This window comes from Phalacrocorax carbo, chromosome 1 (assembly GCF_963921805.1).
Source record: "Phalacrocorax carbo chromosome 1, bPhaCar2.1, whole genome shotgun sequence".
Lineage (NCBI taxonomy): Eukaryota > Metazoa > Chordata > Aves > Suliformes > Phalacrocoracidae > Phalacrocorax > Phalacrocorax carbo.
The window spans coordinates 93,511,397-93,525,455 of record NC_087513.1 but is presented as its reverse complement, the minus strand read 5'-3'; the positions used below and the strand labels follow the sequence as shown (position 1 = coordinate 93,525,455).

The following is a 14,059-nucleotide window of genomic DNA, read 5'->3' as shown; positions in this document are numbered from 1 at the left end:
AAGCATTAAATTTAATGGATCCCTCTTTCCACCCTTGTGATACTGAAGACATATTTTGACACCTGTATACAACTGCATAAAAATAGAACTTAACAGGTAATGTGGTTCAGGGCTTCATGGTTTCACAAAACTCACAGATTTAAAAAAAAAAAGAAAAATATTAAGCACCAGTGGCTTCTTTCCACCACACTGAACAAGGTAATATGTTTTTCCTCACACCTTGATCATTCTGAAGCAAAGCTAAAATCACCAGATACAGATTTAACTGGCTACAGTCCTGCTAAAATGCAACACTATGAAACTGCCAACTATGAAAACCTTTGTGGACTTGCTGGCAAACATAAGTGCACAACATACTCCACATACATGCTAGATCACTGCAGTAAACTATCCTTTCGGGGTCAAAATCTCCTAACTCTGAGAAGTAACCAAGCAAGATCGCACCACTGTAATTCCCCTTCTGTTTCCACTGCTTTCCTAATTCATCGTTCCACTCAAGATATTGAGGATCTTTCACCTGCCTTATTCCTGTATAGAGAAACCCCACAAAAAACATTGACATCCAAGCAGCTATACAAGTTGCTTGTCTTGCCAAGTCTAATTAATATGCCACTTCAGTTTCACCTCAATATAAAACTAGAAGTGCAAAAATAAGATGTATAAAGAGAACCGTGACAAAACTGCTAACACAGTGCAGCGTTTCTATCCCCCTCCACCAATACCTGAAGCTGCAACTGGGCAATGCGCGTATTGTTTGAAGAAATGGTTCTGTCAGAAGAACCACTGCGGGGGGGTGGGGGTGGGGGGAGTAAAAAAGCAAATCCATGTGGCCTCACGCACAATACATCGAATTGCAGCCAGGCTGATGATCCAAAGATCAGCAGCTGGCAGGATTATTGTTCTGATGGACACTATTCCAATCTTGGATGACAAAACCTGTTCCTTGAATTAAAAGTAAATTCGGAAGGAACTTTAAAATCTGGAAGGAAGGTTTAGAGAGAGGGTATTAACAAGGGAAGTTATCAAGTGGGGAGGGGAGTGTTTAATAAAGCATGTAGATGATCTGACCATTGATTTTATTTTCATTTTTCAGTATGTAAATGATGCATTATCTCTGAAATATGGTTAATAAGGTAGTCTCCAGTGATTTTGCTGAACCTGAATTGAGTTTTTGCATCATAAAGAATGTAGGAATGTTAAAACATATTTATTTAAAACTTTTACTGAACAATGAAAAATGTTTAAAAAACCAAAGATATCCACCCAGAAGAGGGGGGAAAAAAATCTGGAAATATCTGGTTTTATTTTAATACTACAATCAATAAAACTGATGTAATACAGTCTTGCCAATGAAAGACAAACTTTGGCATAAAGAAAGCACTGGAGAAATATTTCTTAAACAAAAAAAACCCAAAACAAACAAACCAAAAAACCCGCACACAACACAAAAAACTGAATGAAACACACACAAGCAAACAAAAAAAATTCCACACTTTACCCCTCAAAAAGTGTCAAGTCTGAACCTCTCTGATCCTAATGTATAGGTCATTTTACAGAACGACGGATTCACTTATTCTTAAAAATACACCTAGTCCACTTATGTCATATGGGTGAATTCCTTATTATTCAGTACTATTATTGCCAAGAATGACACAATTAAGTTAATAAACTTTATTCAGCTTACACAAAAACATTCACTAATGCAACAGCTATGTATGCTATTGTAACAATGGTGCAGAACTGGAATCGTCTTAATTGTGTTGCCCCTCAAAAACAACATGCATGGAATTTCTGTTAATAGGACAGAAGTTCATTCAGTCGAACACTTAAAACTTAGTACTTTCAGTAAGATACAAAAAACAGAGGTTCTTAAAATCAGCAAATAATTGTAAGAAAATAATGACTGAGTTAAAAACACAGAATACCTATTGTACACAGAGACCACTGAACAGGCCAAAATATCCTTTTCATGTTAGCAAAAAATAAAAGCGAGTACATTGGACAAGTATATATTCAGCTCCCATTTACATATTCTGGTTCCAGGAATCCTTTTTCTTTAAAAGGACTTACATTATTAAAATTATTACTAATAGCCGCTTAGAATCCTTGCACTTCTAATGGTTCATGCACTTAGTATTATATATTGCACTGGTACTGTAAATGTATTTCAGTTCTTTTATATCTGGGGAAGTCAACTCAAATCAAACTCACAACAAAATATTTAGAAGTATGAGTTGACACTTCTTGTCAAAGATACATACTCATGTGCTTGATTTCCAGGGTGCAACTAGTCTTACCAAGTCAGGGGGATAACTAATGACTGCGCTTCAGCAGCCATCAGCTGTTTGCTGGTCCAAGCCTTACACACTGATAACTCATGGCAAATTGTTTTTATTCCAGTTATTTGTAGAGGAAAAAAAAAATCTAACCCAAACAGAACTGACAACTACAGAGATTTTGTAAGAAATGCCAACAGGAAGTGTCAAAATGCCATAAGCAGTACCAAGTGCCTGTGTATCAATTCCAAGATCCAACTGATTGAAATCACTGAGATACCAGTAGCTACACAGGTGAGACTGTCTGCCTTAAATTCACTTTTGAAGAGTTTAGCAACCATAAAGAAATGTTACCCTCTTACAGCTCTTCACCAAGGGAAACTAAGTGGTCATGCAGGGAGGGAAACAGAAGACATGACATGCCCGAAAAGAAACAGCACAGGTTAAACTTTTCTTACTCATCCAAGGCTGGAGGTTTGTTTTCTTTTTCAAACGCTAGACAAAGAATTCGTCAAACAAAAGCCATTTTCAAAACCAGTGCTATTCTGTAGTCCAAATGTCAAATCACTATCACATTATCAAGTATAATTTTTAATTCAAATAACATAAAACGTGTCCAAATAGAAAGCAACAAGCTCAAACAGAATATGAATAGCACAGCTCAAGCTGTTTGCCTCAAATAATGGAAGGCAAAGCATGAAGCTTAGCAAAATCTGGTATTTCAGAGTCTTGCCACGTTAATGAGCAGGCTTCACAGATAATAACCCACCACTCTGTATGAAAAACAGTGCTGAAAATTTTATAGATCCTATTTTAATGCAAGTTGCTACATGGCCTTTTACATTAACATTACTACCGCTCCCTCTCACCACCCCTCCTAACCTCAGTTGAGTAACAAATCCACAGTCTATGCTTGGACAATGGTTTCAATTATACCACTATTTTAAAAAAAGGACCACAGATGTTCCATAATATTTGATTAAATAAATTAATCTAAAAGCAGCTCTTTATCAGAAAATGCAGGCAGAGGGGGAAACGCTTTGACTACAAAACAAATTCTAGGTAATCCTAACAGCTTCCCCAAAGCAGAGTGCAGCTACAAAGGTGGGGGTGACATGCAATAGCTTATTTTAAAACCTTTCAAAATATGGATAAAATAACCAATATAGAAATATTTGCCAATACGCCAAGCAGCAATTCCAACAAGAATTGCATTTGTACTGATGATTACCTGAGCTATCAAAGCTGATGCATTCAAGGCAGCTCTTAACTAGCTGATGACTGAAACTATACAGAGCAGCAGTGATCACATTAAAAACCTAATGCATCATTTCCCAGAGTACAAACCAGCTGGCAGAACTGCAGAAAGGGAGATGGATTATTTTTCTCTTATAAGAATAACATAAGAAAACATTCCGCCAAATCTTGAAAGCTGAACATCCCTGTTCAGTAGCAGGAGAATAATTTTCCTAAAGACGGCACTAAATGCTAGAAGGTCACTGGCTTGAGATGCACATAGTAACAGCATACAAGCTTCTGAAAGAACATTTGTGTTACCTTTTTAACACTAGCTCAGATACTTGATTTTTATAGCCACTTACACACACACATATATATAAATGCAATGTGCATTGTACTGCTTAAATTCATAGCAAAATGCAAAATGTTCTGGGATCAAGCATGAGAACTCTAAGAGTATTTACACAAAATGGTGGTTCCTGCTTTCTTTAGAGGAGTGGACTAGGCTAGCAGGACCTCAACAGGCTTCAAAGATGATCTGGGCTGAACAGAATGAGTACTGCGAGGCAACCCAGCAGAAAGGATGGCTCTGCAGAACACATGTGTGTACCTTCTGCCCACCAGACCCACTTAACCACTTCAAATAAGGCTCAGTAAGTGGAGGAGGAAAAATAACTTTGCCAAGATTGTTGTTTTCAAAAGCAAAGAATTTTCACCATCTTTAGGCCTATACCTCCAATACCAGCTCACTTCCCGCTAGGAACAGCATTCCTCCACACAGTTCTCTAGAGCACTGCCCCTCCTCCTCCTCCTCACCACATCCGTCTTCAAGGTGCAATGCTGGGAAGTGAAAAGGAGCATCAGAAAACCTGAATCAGCAGACATGTCAGCTAAGCTTGGCGGAACTTTCAGTCCCAGTCTTGAAAAATTATTGCATACTTCTCAGCACAAGGATGAAGGGGATTTGCCATAGCACTCCTGCCTACATGGTACCAATCCCTGAACGCTCAAGAGCCTGTTTTCTGCACAACTGCCTCTTCAAAACATTCTGCATTCCTAAGTAAAACTGTCCTATTAGCAAAACCAAATAGTTCAATAGAGCACTGCCCTTCCCATCATAAAAGACTTATTCTAATGTTAATTTGAGGGATAATAAATCTTTCATCCAAAGAGCTGGGCGTCTTTTTAACCAAAATAATTCCATATGGTTTGGCTGTGACTCTCTTCCTCCCAGATGAGCCCAGCCAAGGACAAAGGATACTAAGGGCAATGAGACACCACCCAATTTAATTTAGCAAGAGTAGAAAATGGCACTTCGTATGAAGGGCAACACATGACAATTGCTCATATGGCAGACGGTTTTGCAGTAGTGCTTTATATTCACATGCCAGGAGCAATATGCAGCAGGAACGGACACCTGCAGTGCACCTTGGCAGCTGGAACCCTTGTCAGTCCCCTGTTCCAGAAGGAAAGCATCTCTTCCAGGACATCTAGGGAAAAGCTACAGCCTGTCTCTCTCTTCCCCAGCTGATGGATATGTAGCTAGAGCCACCTTCTCTTTATCTGCTTCCTTCTCCCCAAACCAAGCCACCTCTCTTCCAAACCTATAGTTGGAGGACATTGTTAGATCCTTTCAGGCTTGAAGTTCACAACTGGAAGATTATCTTAGTTACCAAAAGCGACAGACAGTTATTTCCAAGTCTGAAACAAAGTTTAAGGAAACAAGTTTGAAAAATCACACAGCTAGTTCTAGTCCCCCGACCTGTCCCAAGAACTTCTGAACTCAGCGTACTGCAAGCAAAATGCAGCAACTTCACTGACAAAGGCACTGAGACACCCCTGTACAGTAAGCAGCCAGGAAGGCACAACAGTCACTACAGTCGTTTGTTTCAGCCAAACTGTCACAAGCTATTCCAGATCCTACAGAAAGACAGAGGCTAGGCTGACGGATCAGCGTGTGCCCAATACTGGGCTGGCCACAGTCAAAGCCACCATTGCTTACTGCCATGCCACGTGCACAAACAGAGGTGAGACCAGGAACGCTCCGGAGAGAAGGGGAGGGCACACAGAGGAACTGCAGGGGAACAGGGAAGACACAGTGGATCCAGGAATACTGCAGTTGAATTGCAGAACACAAAGCCTTAGGAACACGTTTCATTAGGCTCAATGCACACAGAGTCACTGGTTCTTTCAGATGATGGTAACCCAGCACCATATATTCAAAAATTCTTTCCTACGTTGAAGCAAACATTTTTAAGCTACAGTGATGAATCACTTTCTTGTACTTTATTCAACAAGGTTTGAGTATAACATCCTTACAGGTTGTTATTTGTTTAGAACAAAATGTGGCAATAATATTCAAAAACAAGCAGCCAGAGTTAATTTTTTTTTTTTTTTAAGAAAAAGTTGCAAACAAATATGCTTCAAATCACTTGGGTATCCACTTCAGAATCTAAAGTCTATTTTTAACTTAAGGCTTTATTCCAGTTTGATATGCAGAACAGTATCCACTAGTAATCCCAACAGATGACTACCAAACTACATGTGTGATAACAAAGTTCTTGCTTCACAGACCCTACAATCTTCATATCTTCAAAATAACTGAGACATTACCCAACTTTTATGTTGATGAAAGCTAAGCAACCGTTTCCCTCTTAGCTGGCTTATAATGTTTCTCTACATCCAAAATAAAGGTTAAACTTAACAAACAGGCCATACTGAATTTATGTCAATAGCTGAACATCTGTTAAGAGCACTGTTTCTCAAAATGCAATCCACAAAGAGCAGGAAGCTTATATGGTGCTGGCTTGCTTTCATTCACACCTGCTTAATTACATGAAAAACAACTAAAACGCTTTAAGTACTTTTCAAGTATCAATTTCCGTGCAACCAGGAGCTAGAGTGACCACAGAATTGTTTCAAAATCACAAGAGCTGACTTGCACAGCCATCGGCTGGACAACCCCCAGAGCATGAGACTATGAAACGCAGCACGGGGTACTTTCTGTTGAGTCCTTTTCAGTGTTTCAGAAGGTGTTCTACCTCATACAAAATGCTCGTACTTTCCATGACAGTGAGAGGCCCAAGTTCAGGACCTTGACCAAAGAATGCTGAATTACATACACTGAATGATTTTTCAATACGATAGACTGAAAAAACCCCACTCAAATCCTACAAGATACTACCATGGACTACTAAGTGAAAAATAATATTCACCACAGCAGTACCTGCACTTTTTCATTCTGGAGTTTGCAGCTATCTGGAAAGGGAAGAGGAGGAGAACATTTGACCCAATATTCAAAACAAGTTTCACGTTGACTAAAACCATACTGTTATTTTTTAAATCTGTTCATACTAGTGAGGTACTCTACAGAAAAGCATGTGAGAAATGAAAACACTAACTTCAGAACAAGATTTAAATACCATGTAGTATGTGAGGCTTAGAGCTGCTGAACAGTGAAAAAGAAAATGAACAGTTGCTTATTAACAGAGGATCAACCTCCCTAACATAATGAACGAGGCTAGGTTCCTACACAGTATCTCTTGTATTTTATAAAAAGTGCTTAAAAGCAACTCTAACTGTGGAATTTCCTAAGCCTTGGGTAGTTTCATTGGCAATAAACATATTCCCTTAGAAGCCTGTGCATCTATTTAATACACTAATTTACAGCTTTGTGCAGACCCTTCTTGAGCAAGGCAGCAGTTTCATTTCTGTATGGGACTCTTACCCAAATTAGAACTATGCCACCATTTAAAGATACAGGATATGGGCTCCCCAACCTTCTCTGGAAGATGATAAATGAAAATATTTTGGCAAGGAAACAGCCCCTCAAAAGCAGAACTTTTTTTAAAAGCTCCAACAGTTTCTCATACTGAAGAGCATTGTATTCAACAACACCAGAGACTCTAACCTTAAGACAAGCTGGTTTTTGTTACCAAATAAAATTAAGTTTGTCAATAAAGAGGTCTCCCTCCTGCTCAAAAGCAAGACTTCTGTGCAAACTTTAACTAGAGGGACTCTGTAAGTTGAAATTCTGGGTAGGAGCTCTTCAGCCGTTTCTCAGCGTACAGAAAGATAAAGTCAACAGCATACCTAAAAACCTGCTGTCCAGGCAGTCCCCCTTCCTGCTGCATGGTCCCACCTCTGACCACTCACTCAGCCAATTCGACTCAATATTATCTAGAGGAAAATTATGACTCTTCACCCCTCCCCACCCAGTTATTTCAGTTTTCGCCTAGAATAACAAGCTCAGTCTGCTCACCAAAAGGTCAGACACGTGTGAGGTCAGCATAGGTATTTGGAGTGTGATGCTCCTACACCATGAACTAACACCTTGCTGCTGCCTGACTCACTCAGCAGCAGCCTTCAGAAGACTCAATGATATAACAGCCCAGTTTCCTCTCGAAAGTAAATGGGTCTTCTCCTCCTCCATTATAAATTAAAGCAAAACAAAACTAGGTATGCCAAATACTTATTAGTGTTAGCTTTGTATAAGTATAGGTCTGTTGGTTGGCTGGGATAGAGCTAATTTTCTTCATCGTAGCTAGTACAGGGCTACACTCTGGATTTGTGATAACACACAGGGATGTTTTCGTTGCTGCTGAGCAGTGCTTACACAGAGTCAAGGCCTTTTCTGCCTCTAATCCCACCCCACCAGCGAGCAGGCTGGGGGTGCACAAGGAGCTGGGAGGGGGCACAGCTGGGACAGCTGACCCCAACTGACCAAAGGGATATCCCACACCATATGGCATCATGCTCAGCATATAAAGCTGGGGGAGGAAGGGGAGGGGGGGATGTTTGGAGAGATGGTGTTTGTCTTCCCAAATTACATGTGATGGAGCCCTGCTTTCCTGGAGACGGCTGAACACCTGCCTGCCGATGGGAAGCAGAGAATGAATTCCTAGGTTTGCTTTGCTTGTGTGCACAGCTTTTGCTTTACCTATTAAACTGTCTTTATCTCAACCCACAACTTTTCTCCCTTTTATCCTTCCAATTGTCTCTCCCATCCCAGGGGGGGGAGTGAGCGAGCGGCTGTGTGGTGCTGAGTTGCTGGCTGGGGTTAAAACACAACAACAGAAACACACTTAAAATTAAATGCAGTTAGCTGGAAATAAGAAGTAAACGTAAGTCAATATGACTAGCTTGCTCCATGGACACATCTCTGACCGTTTTCCATTCAAAAAATTAATTAAAATGTATGCTTAACAGTACAGTGCATGTATTTCCAATTCCCTTTGTGCATTTAAATACAGCATTTGTGATACTTAAATATATTCCCATCTCTCTTTGAGATGTACAGAAAGAGAAAGTTATGTGAAAACAGAGTTGAGTTTTCAAAACAAGGCAAGACCAGTGCAAGAAGCAAGCGGAATTGAAAACCATAAAATTTCCCTTCTCAGCCCCTGGATTCACAGAAGCAAGAGTTTCAAGATGCTGTCAAAACATTTACTCCCACCGCTTTCTCCCAAGCATATGATCAAAGTGACAGTTACTGTGGCATCCTCTGATCTTCTGCCATGAAGTGACCAAACTGTGCCTCGTAATTTTCAACACGCTAAAGCCTAATCAGTAATTCCACCCGAGAAGGAGAAATCTCGCTGATTTCTCTAAACAATTAAAAAAAAAGGGGGGGCGAAAAAAACCCTGCCTAACACACATTCCGGACTCTCACCCCTATATAGGCTTCTACATACTCTTGGGCGCATGTAAGTTTATTTTCACAGCGAGCAGAATCTCCCCTTTACCCGCCTCCGCGCTCACACCACTTCATACACAGCCTGCGGAGGAAAAACCCACGGGTCACCCGCGGCTCGTGGCGACCCCCCAGAAACGGGACCTCGTTCGTGACGCCAAACCCCACCAACACCCTCCGCCTTCGGACCGCCCTTGTGCCCCCAGCCTACCTCCGCAGCCAGCAGTGTGGTCCCCCCCCGGCCCCCCGTGTCTCCGGTCGCGCCCGGCCCGGGTGAAGCCCTCCCGCCCCGGCTCCCCCTGGGGCCGGAGCTCGGGGGCGGCCCAGGCCCGGGAAGCCCCCACACACGCACTTTGGGGAGGGACATGGGGGGATGCCTGAGGGAGCCCCCACGCTCCCCGACGGGGCGGGCACCCCACAACGGGGGAGCGGGGAAGAAGAAAAAGGGGGTTGCAAGAACGGAACTCTCCTTTGGCCCTTTGTGGGCAGGCTCGGGGCGCGGGGCCACGCACCGGGGTGGGGGGAGCCCCCAGCGGCGTGGGCTCCCTCTCCCCGAGACAGAGCCCCGGTGGGTTTCCCCTGCTCGCCCGCCCGCCCCGGCACCCACCTTTCTGCGCCCCGCTGCCCCGCGGCAGCAGCAGCAGCAGGAGGAGGAGGAGGATGAGGAGGAGGATGAGGCTAAGGCGGAGCGGAGAGGCCGCCTGCCGTGTCCCCGCGGGGAGCGGCCGCCCCGGGCTCACCATGCCCCGCGGCGTGGCCAGCGCGGCCGGCACTCCGAGGGCATCGCGGGCTGCGGGGCGGCCGGGCCGGGCCGGGCCGGGCCTCTGCCCTGCGCCCCGCGGCCGCCGGCGGGACGCGCCTGCCTGCCTGCCTGCCTGCCTGCCTGCCAGACAGACAGACGCACGGACAGACAGCCCGCGCCGCCAACCGCCCCCTGCAACCGGCCCAACCGCTTCCGGGTGGGCGGTGCAGCCCGCGGTGGCCGGGGGCGGAGGCGGGGGGGTGCCCCGCTTCCGGGGGAGGCGCGGGGCCGGGCGAGGGGAGCCCCGGAGGTGGCGGCGGCTCCGCAGGTTGTGTCGCCCCGTCCCCGTCCCCGTCCCCAGCCGCGCCCCGGGCGCTGCGGGGGAAGGCGGGCGGCGCCTCCCGGACGGCCTGCTCCGAAACGCAGCCCCTGAGAATCAAACCCTAAATTTCCTCTTTATTCCACCTCCGTCCTCCTTTATGAGGTGGCCAAGAACTTTTTTGTTGTGTTTTGGGTTTTTTTCCCCAAAGTAGAGTGAGGCAAAATTGCCTGGAAAGACAAAACTCCTCGGGAACGTGAGTATCGCCATTGTTAATAGGAGAGGGTAAACTGGCATGGTAGGTCTCCACACCGCAACGCCAGTTCAGCTCTAGAAAAGCAAGGGACTGGCTACAGAGTCCCAAGACATTGCAGTTCTAGTTATTGTCTTCTAGCTTTTGACATTTACAGCGTGTAATCGGAGACGCTTGCTTTAGGAGGCTAAATTCACCCGTGGGGAATAAATACTTGGGGAAAAAAAAAAAGTAACTTCCAAGTTTTAAAACCACAACAAGAAGGCAAAGTAGAACATTTGGAGAGACTTTGGGTAGCTGTTACTGTACCAAATTAGTTCCCTATGGCTGTCAAGGAAACATATTTTGGGGAGAAAAGCACCCTAAGCACTGGTAGGATCAAAGAATCACCTGTAATACCATCATCATCATCATGGAAGGGAGCACCTCATTACGTGTCTTTCAGTGGTAGATGAAATTAATGTATTTTCCAGATGCTGATGAAACACCGTCATGTCTGCACTTACACAGCCACAGTCCCAGCCTTGCGTCCTCCCAGCAAAGTTGGCGGGATGAGGGGAAGGGTGGGAGCGGCAACCACAAGGGCATCATTTCACGTTTATTTCAGCTTCAGAGTCGAAACCTTCTCAGCCCTCCACTGACCACGCTCACGCTCACTGCAAGGAAGAGGGGAGCTGGGACTCCACAGCTCCCAGAGATTGGCTTCTCTGCCAGTGGTTCGTCCTTTCTGCTGTGCAAGGGCTGTTGCAAGTCAACCCTGTGCCCTGGTGGTGTCCAGCTCCGGTGCTTCCACTGTAAAAGGTGTCTTAAGGAACAAGTTGTTCTCCACCTCCTCTCCCAAACAGCTCTGTGAAACACGTACTGCATTCCTGGCCAGTGGTGCCCAGCACTGATCACACCGAAACAGCAGGAATTGAGTCTCAGGAGTCAGTCTCACTCAGTCCACAGAGTTGCCTGAAGAACTATTTAAATAATGTTTACTAATTGTTTTAACATCACTGTTCCTTATTAAGATGCTGAAAACTGAACCACGTCCAAGTCTATGCTCAGGGCTCGTGAAGGCGTTTTTCACAACAGAACATGCGGAGCCTTATCTCTCCTTCCTTGTGCCTATCAACCATACTACTTGTGCCAAATCATGGAAGAATCCAGAACAGATTTGGTTCTTGAGAGCAAAATTTTGATGCACATTTTTAACTTGTTTGGCCCACAGTTGTGCCAGAGCTTCCAGGAGGTGGCTTCTCATATATTTAGGGAATGTTAAACGTGAGGATTTTAGTACCTTACTTATTTTTCTTCTTTTGAAACCTTTTTAGCAACACACGGAGAGACCCCAATGAAAGCAAAGTCAATGGAAGTGTATCTTGGATGAGGCAGTTTTAAGTCAGCGTGTAAGATGCAATAGCCACCAAGACATCCTGCAACATGTAATGGAAGATGAATTGAAACATGCGTTCCTTTGTCTTCCATTCACCAGACACAGAAGTTCGTGCCACAGGTCACGTGAAGCAGTTATATCACTACAATAACATCCTTTCTGTACTACAGAGAGCACATTCCTAAGATCACTAATCATTAGTGGTACTTGTTGTGTGCTGAAGAAATCACTCCTTGAATAATTTGTGGCTTAGAAGTGCCATGCATTAACAGCAGCATCTGACCATCGTACACATAAATCAGTAACAGCCTCTGGCGGACCTGATAGATGTTTCCTCCTATGTTATTTTCTATTGTGAAGACTGTGTGGGGTGTTTTGCTAGCTTGATTTGACTGTTCTACAGGGGTTTTTTTATTCATGTAAAAATGATATCTCGATCTGTGAGAGGGCTGATTTCTAAAAGGGGTGTGAAAATTTGCAGAATTCCTAAAAGCAGCCAGAGGCCAAATTTGCTTAATCTGTCTTGGAAGTTTGTCCCGAAGCCACATTCCATGACCACAAATGGTTTATGTGGAGCCCTGGGTTACATATTTTGCAAAGGGAACACCATCCTGATGGAAGCGGTGACAAACTATGAAGGGTTATACACCCTAAAAGCCTTAAAGATTTATGGAATCTATGGAGCCAAAGAATTAGGAACATGGTTGTTAGCAGTGCAACCGTTTGGATGGCTTGTCTTAACACATGCTTTTTATGCAACAAAAAAATCTGAAGAATTAGATAAATCCAGACGGTCTCCCTGGCTTTCAGAATCCTCCTCCTTCTAAGAAGATTTCAGCACAAAATGAGTTTAAATAGACCAGCTGCAGAGTACTGCACATTTCAGTCCGTGAGAGTACCAGGCATCTCCTCTGGGGGAAACAGAAGTGTAAAATAAAGACTGCATGTTAGTTTGTGACTTAGAACTGTCCCTGTCATCAAATCAGAACAGGTACAGAATTAAAATATTGTGGGAAATGAATACAAATATAGTATCATACAATGCCAATATCATAAGGCAAGTTGCCAACACATCTTAAGAAATCAGCACAAATATTTTTTTTTCAAGATGGTAAGACAGAAGATCAAACCAACTTCTTAACTGTCGATAGAAGGGCGCTTAGCCAGCTAAGCATTTCTATAATGTTTCCTTCCCATTACAAGTAACGTCTAGAGGTAAATGCAGCTATCATCTCCATCTGGTTATCTCATTTCCCTTGAGGGCTTCTGATGTACAGGGCTTCTTTCCCACCATAGCTCTCTGGCTTTTACATTCTTTTATTGCATTTTGAAAGCTGAATTCAGCTGGAGGGCTATTCAGAGGGAGCTCCACAGTCTGGAGAAACAGACTGATGCAAACTTCGCAGAGTCCAACAAGAGCAATTGCAAGATCTTGCATCTGGGAAGGAATAGCCCCATGCAGTAATACAGGCTGAGGGCTGTTTGGAAGCAACACTGCAGAAAACGACCTGGGCATCCTAGTGGACGGTTTGAATACGAGTCAGCAGCGTGCCCTCGCAGCAAAGAAAGCCAACAGTGGCTTAAGCTGTGTTAAAAAGAGGGCCAGGGAAGTGATTGTTCATAAGACTTCATCTGAGTACTATGCCCAGTTTTGGGCTCCCTCCAGTACAAGAACAATATTGGCATGTGGGAGGGAGTCAATCAGAAAGCCTCCAAAACAGTCAGGGGCTGGAGAACATGATGCACATGAAGAAGCTGAGAGAGCTCAATATCTTCGGTTTGAGAAGAGAATGCTAAGAGGAGACTTTGTTGCTGTCTACAACTACCTGACTGCAGGACAGAATTGGAAGATGGGACTAACCTCTTCTCAGAGGTACATGGTGATAGCACAAGAGGCACCAGGCTCAAGCTGCAACATGGTAAATTCCGTATTCCAGATAAAAGGGGAAAAAAATACCATGAGAGTGGTCAAACACTGGAACAGGTTGCCCAGAGAAGTTGTAGAATCTCCATCTTTGGACATGTTCAGGACTCCCCTGGACATGGCCCTGCCCAACCTGATCTGATTAGACCTGTTTTGAGCAGGGAGTTGAACTAGATAACGCCTGAAGGTCCCTTCCAACCTGAACTATGATTGTATGATTCTAAGGCACCAGATAA

At 44.0% G+C, this 14,059-nt stretch overlaps 1 protein-coding gene across 1 annotated transcript in view; it reads right to left on the bottom strand.

Moving 5' to 3' along the window:
• DCBLD2 (discoidin, CUB and LCCL domain containing 2) overlaps positions 1–10,184 on the bottom strand; it is a 46,560-nt gene extending 36,376 nt beyond the window's left edge. The window contains exon 1 of the mRNA XM_064467231.1: positions 9,815–10,184. Coding sequence (XP_064323301.1) covers positions 9,815–9,950 — 136 coding nt within the window. The 5' untranslated portion in view covers positions 9,951–10,184. The remainder of the gene's footprint in view (positions 1–9,814) is intronic.
• Between the last annotated feature and the right edge of the window lie 3,875 nt (positions 10,185–14,059).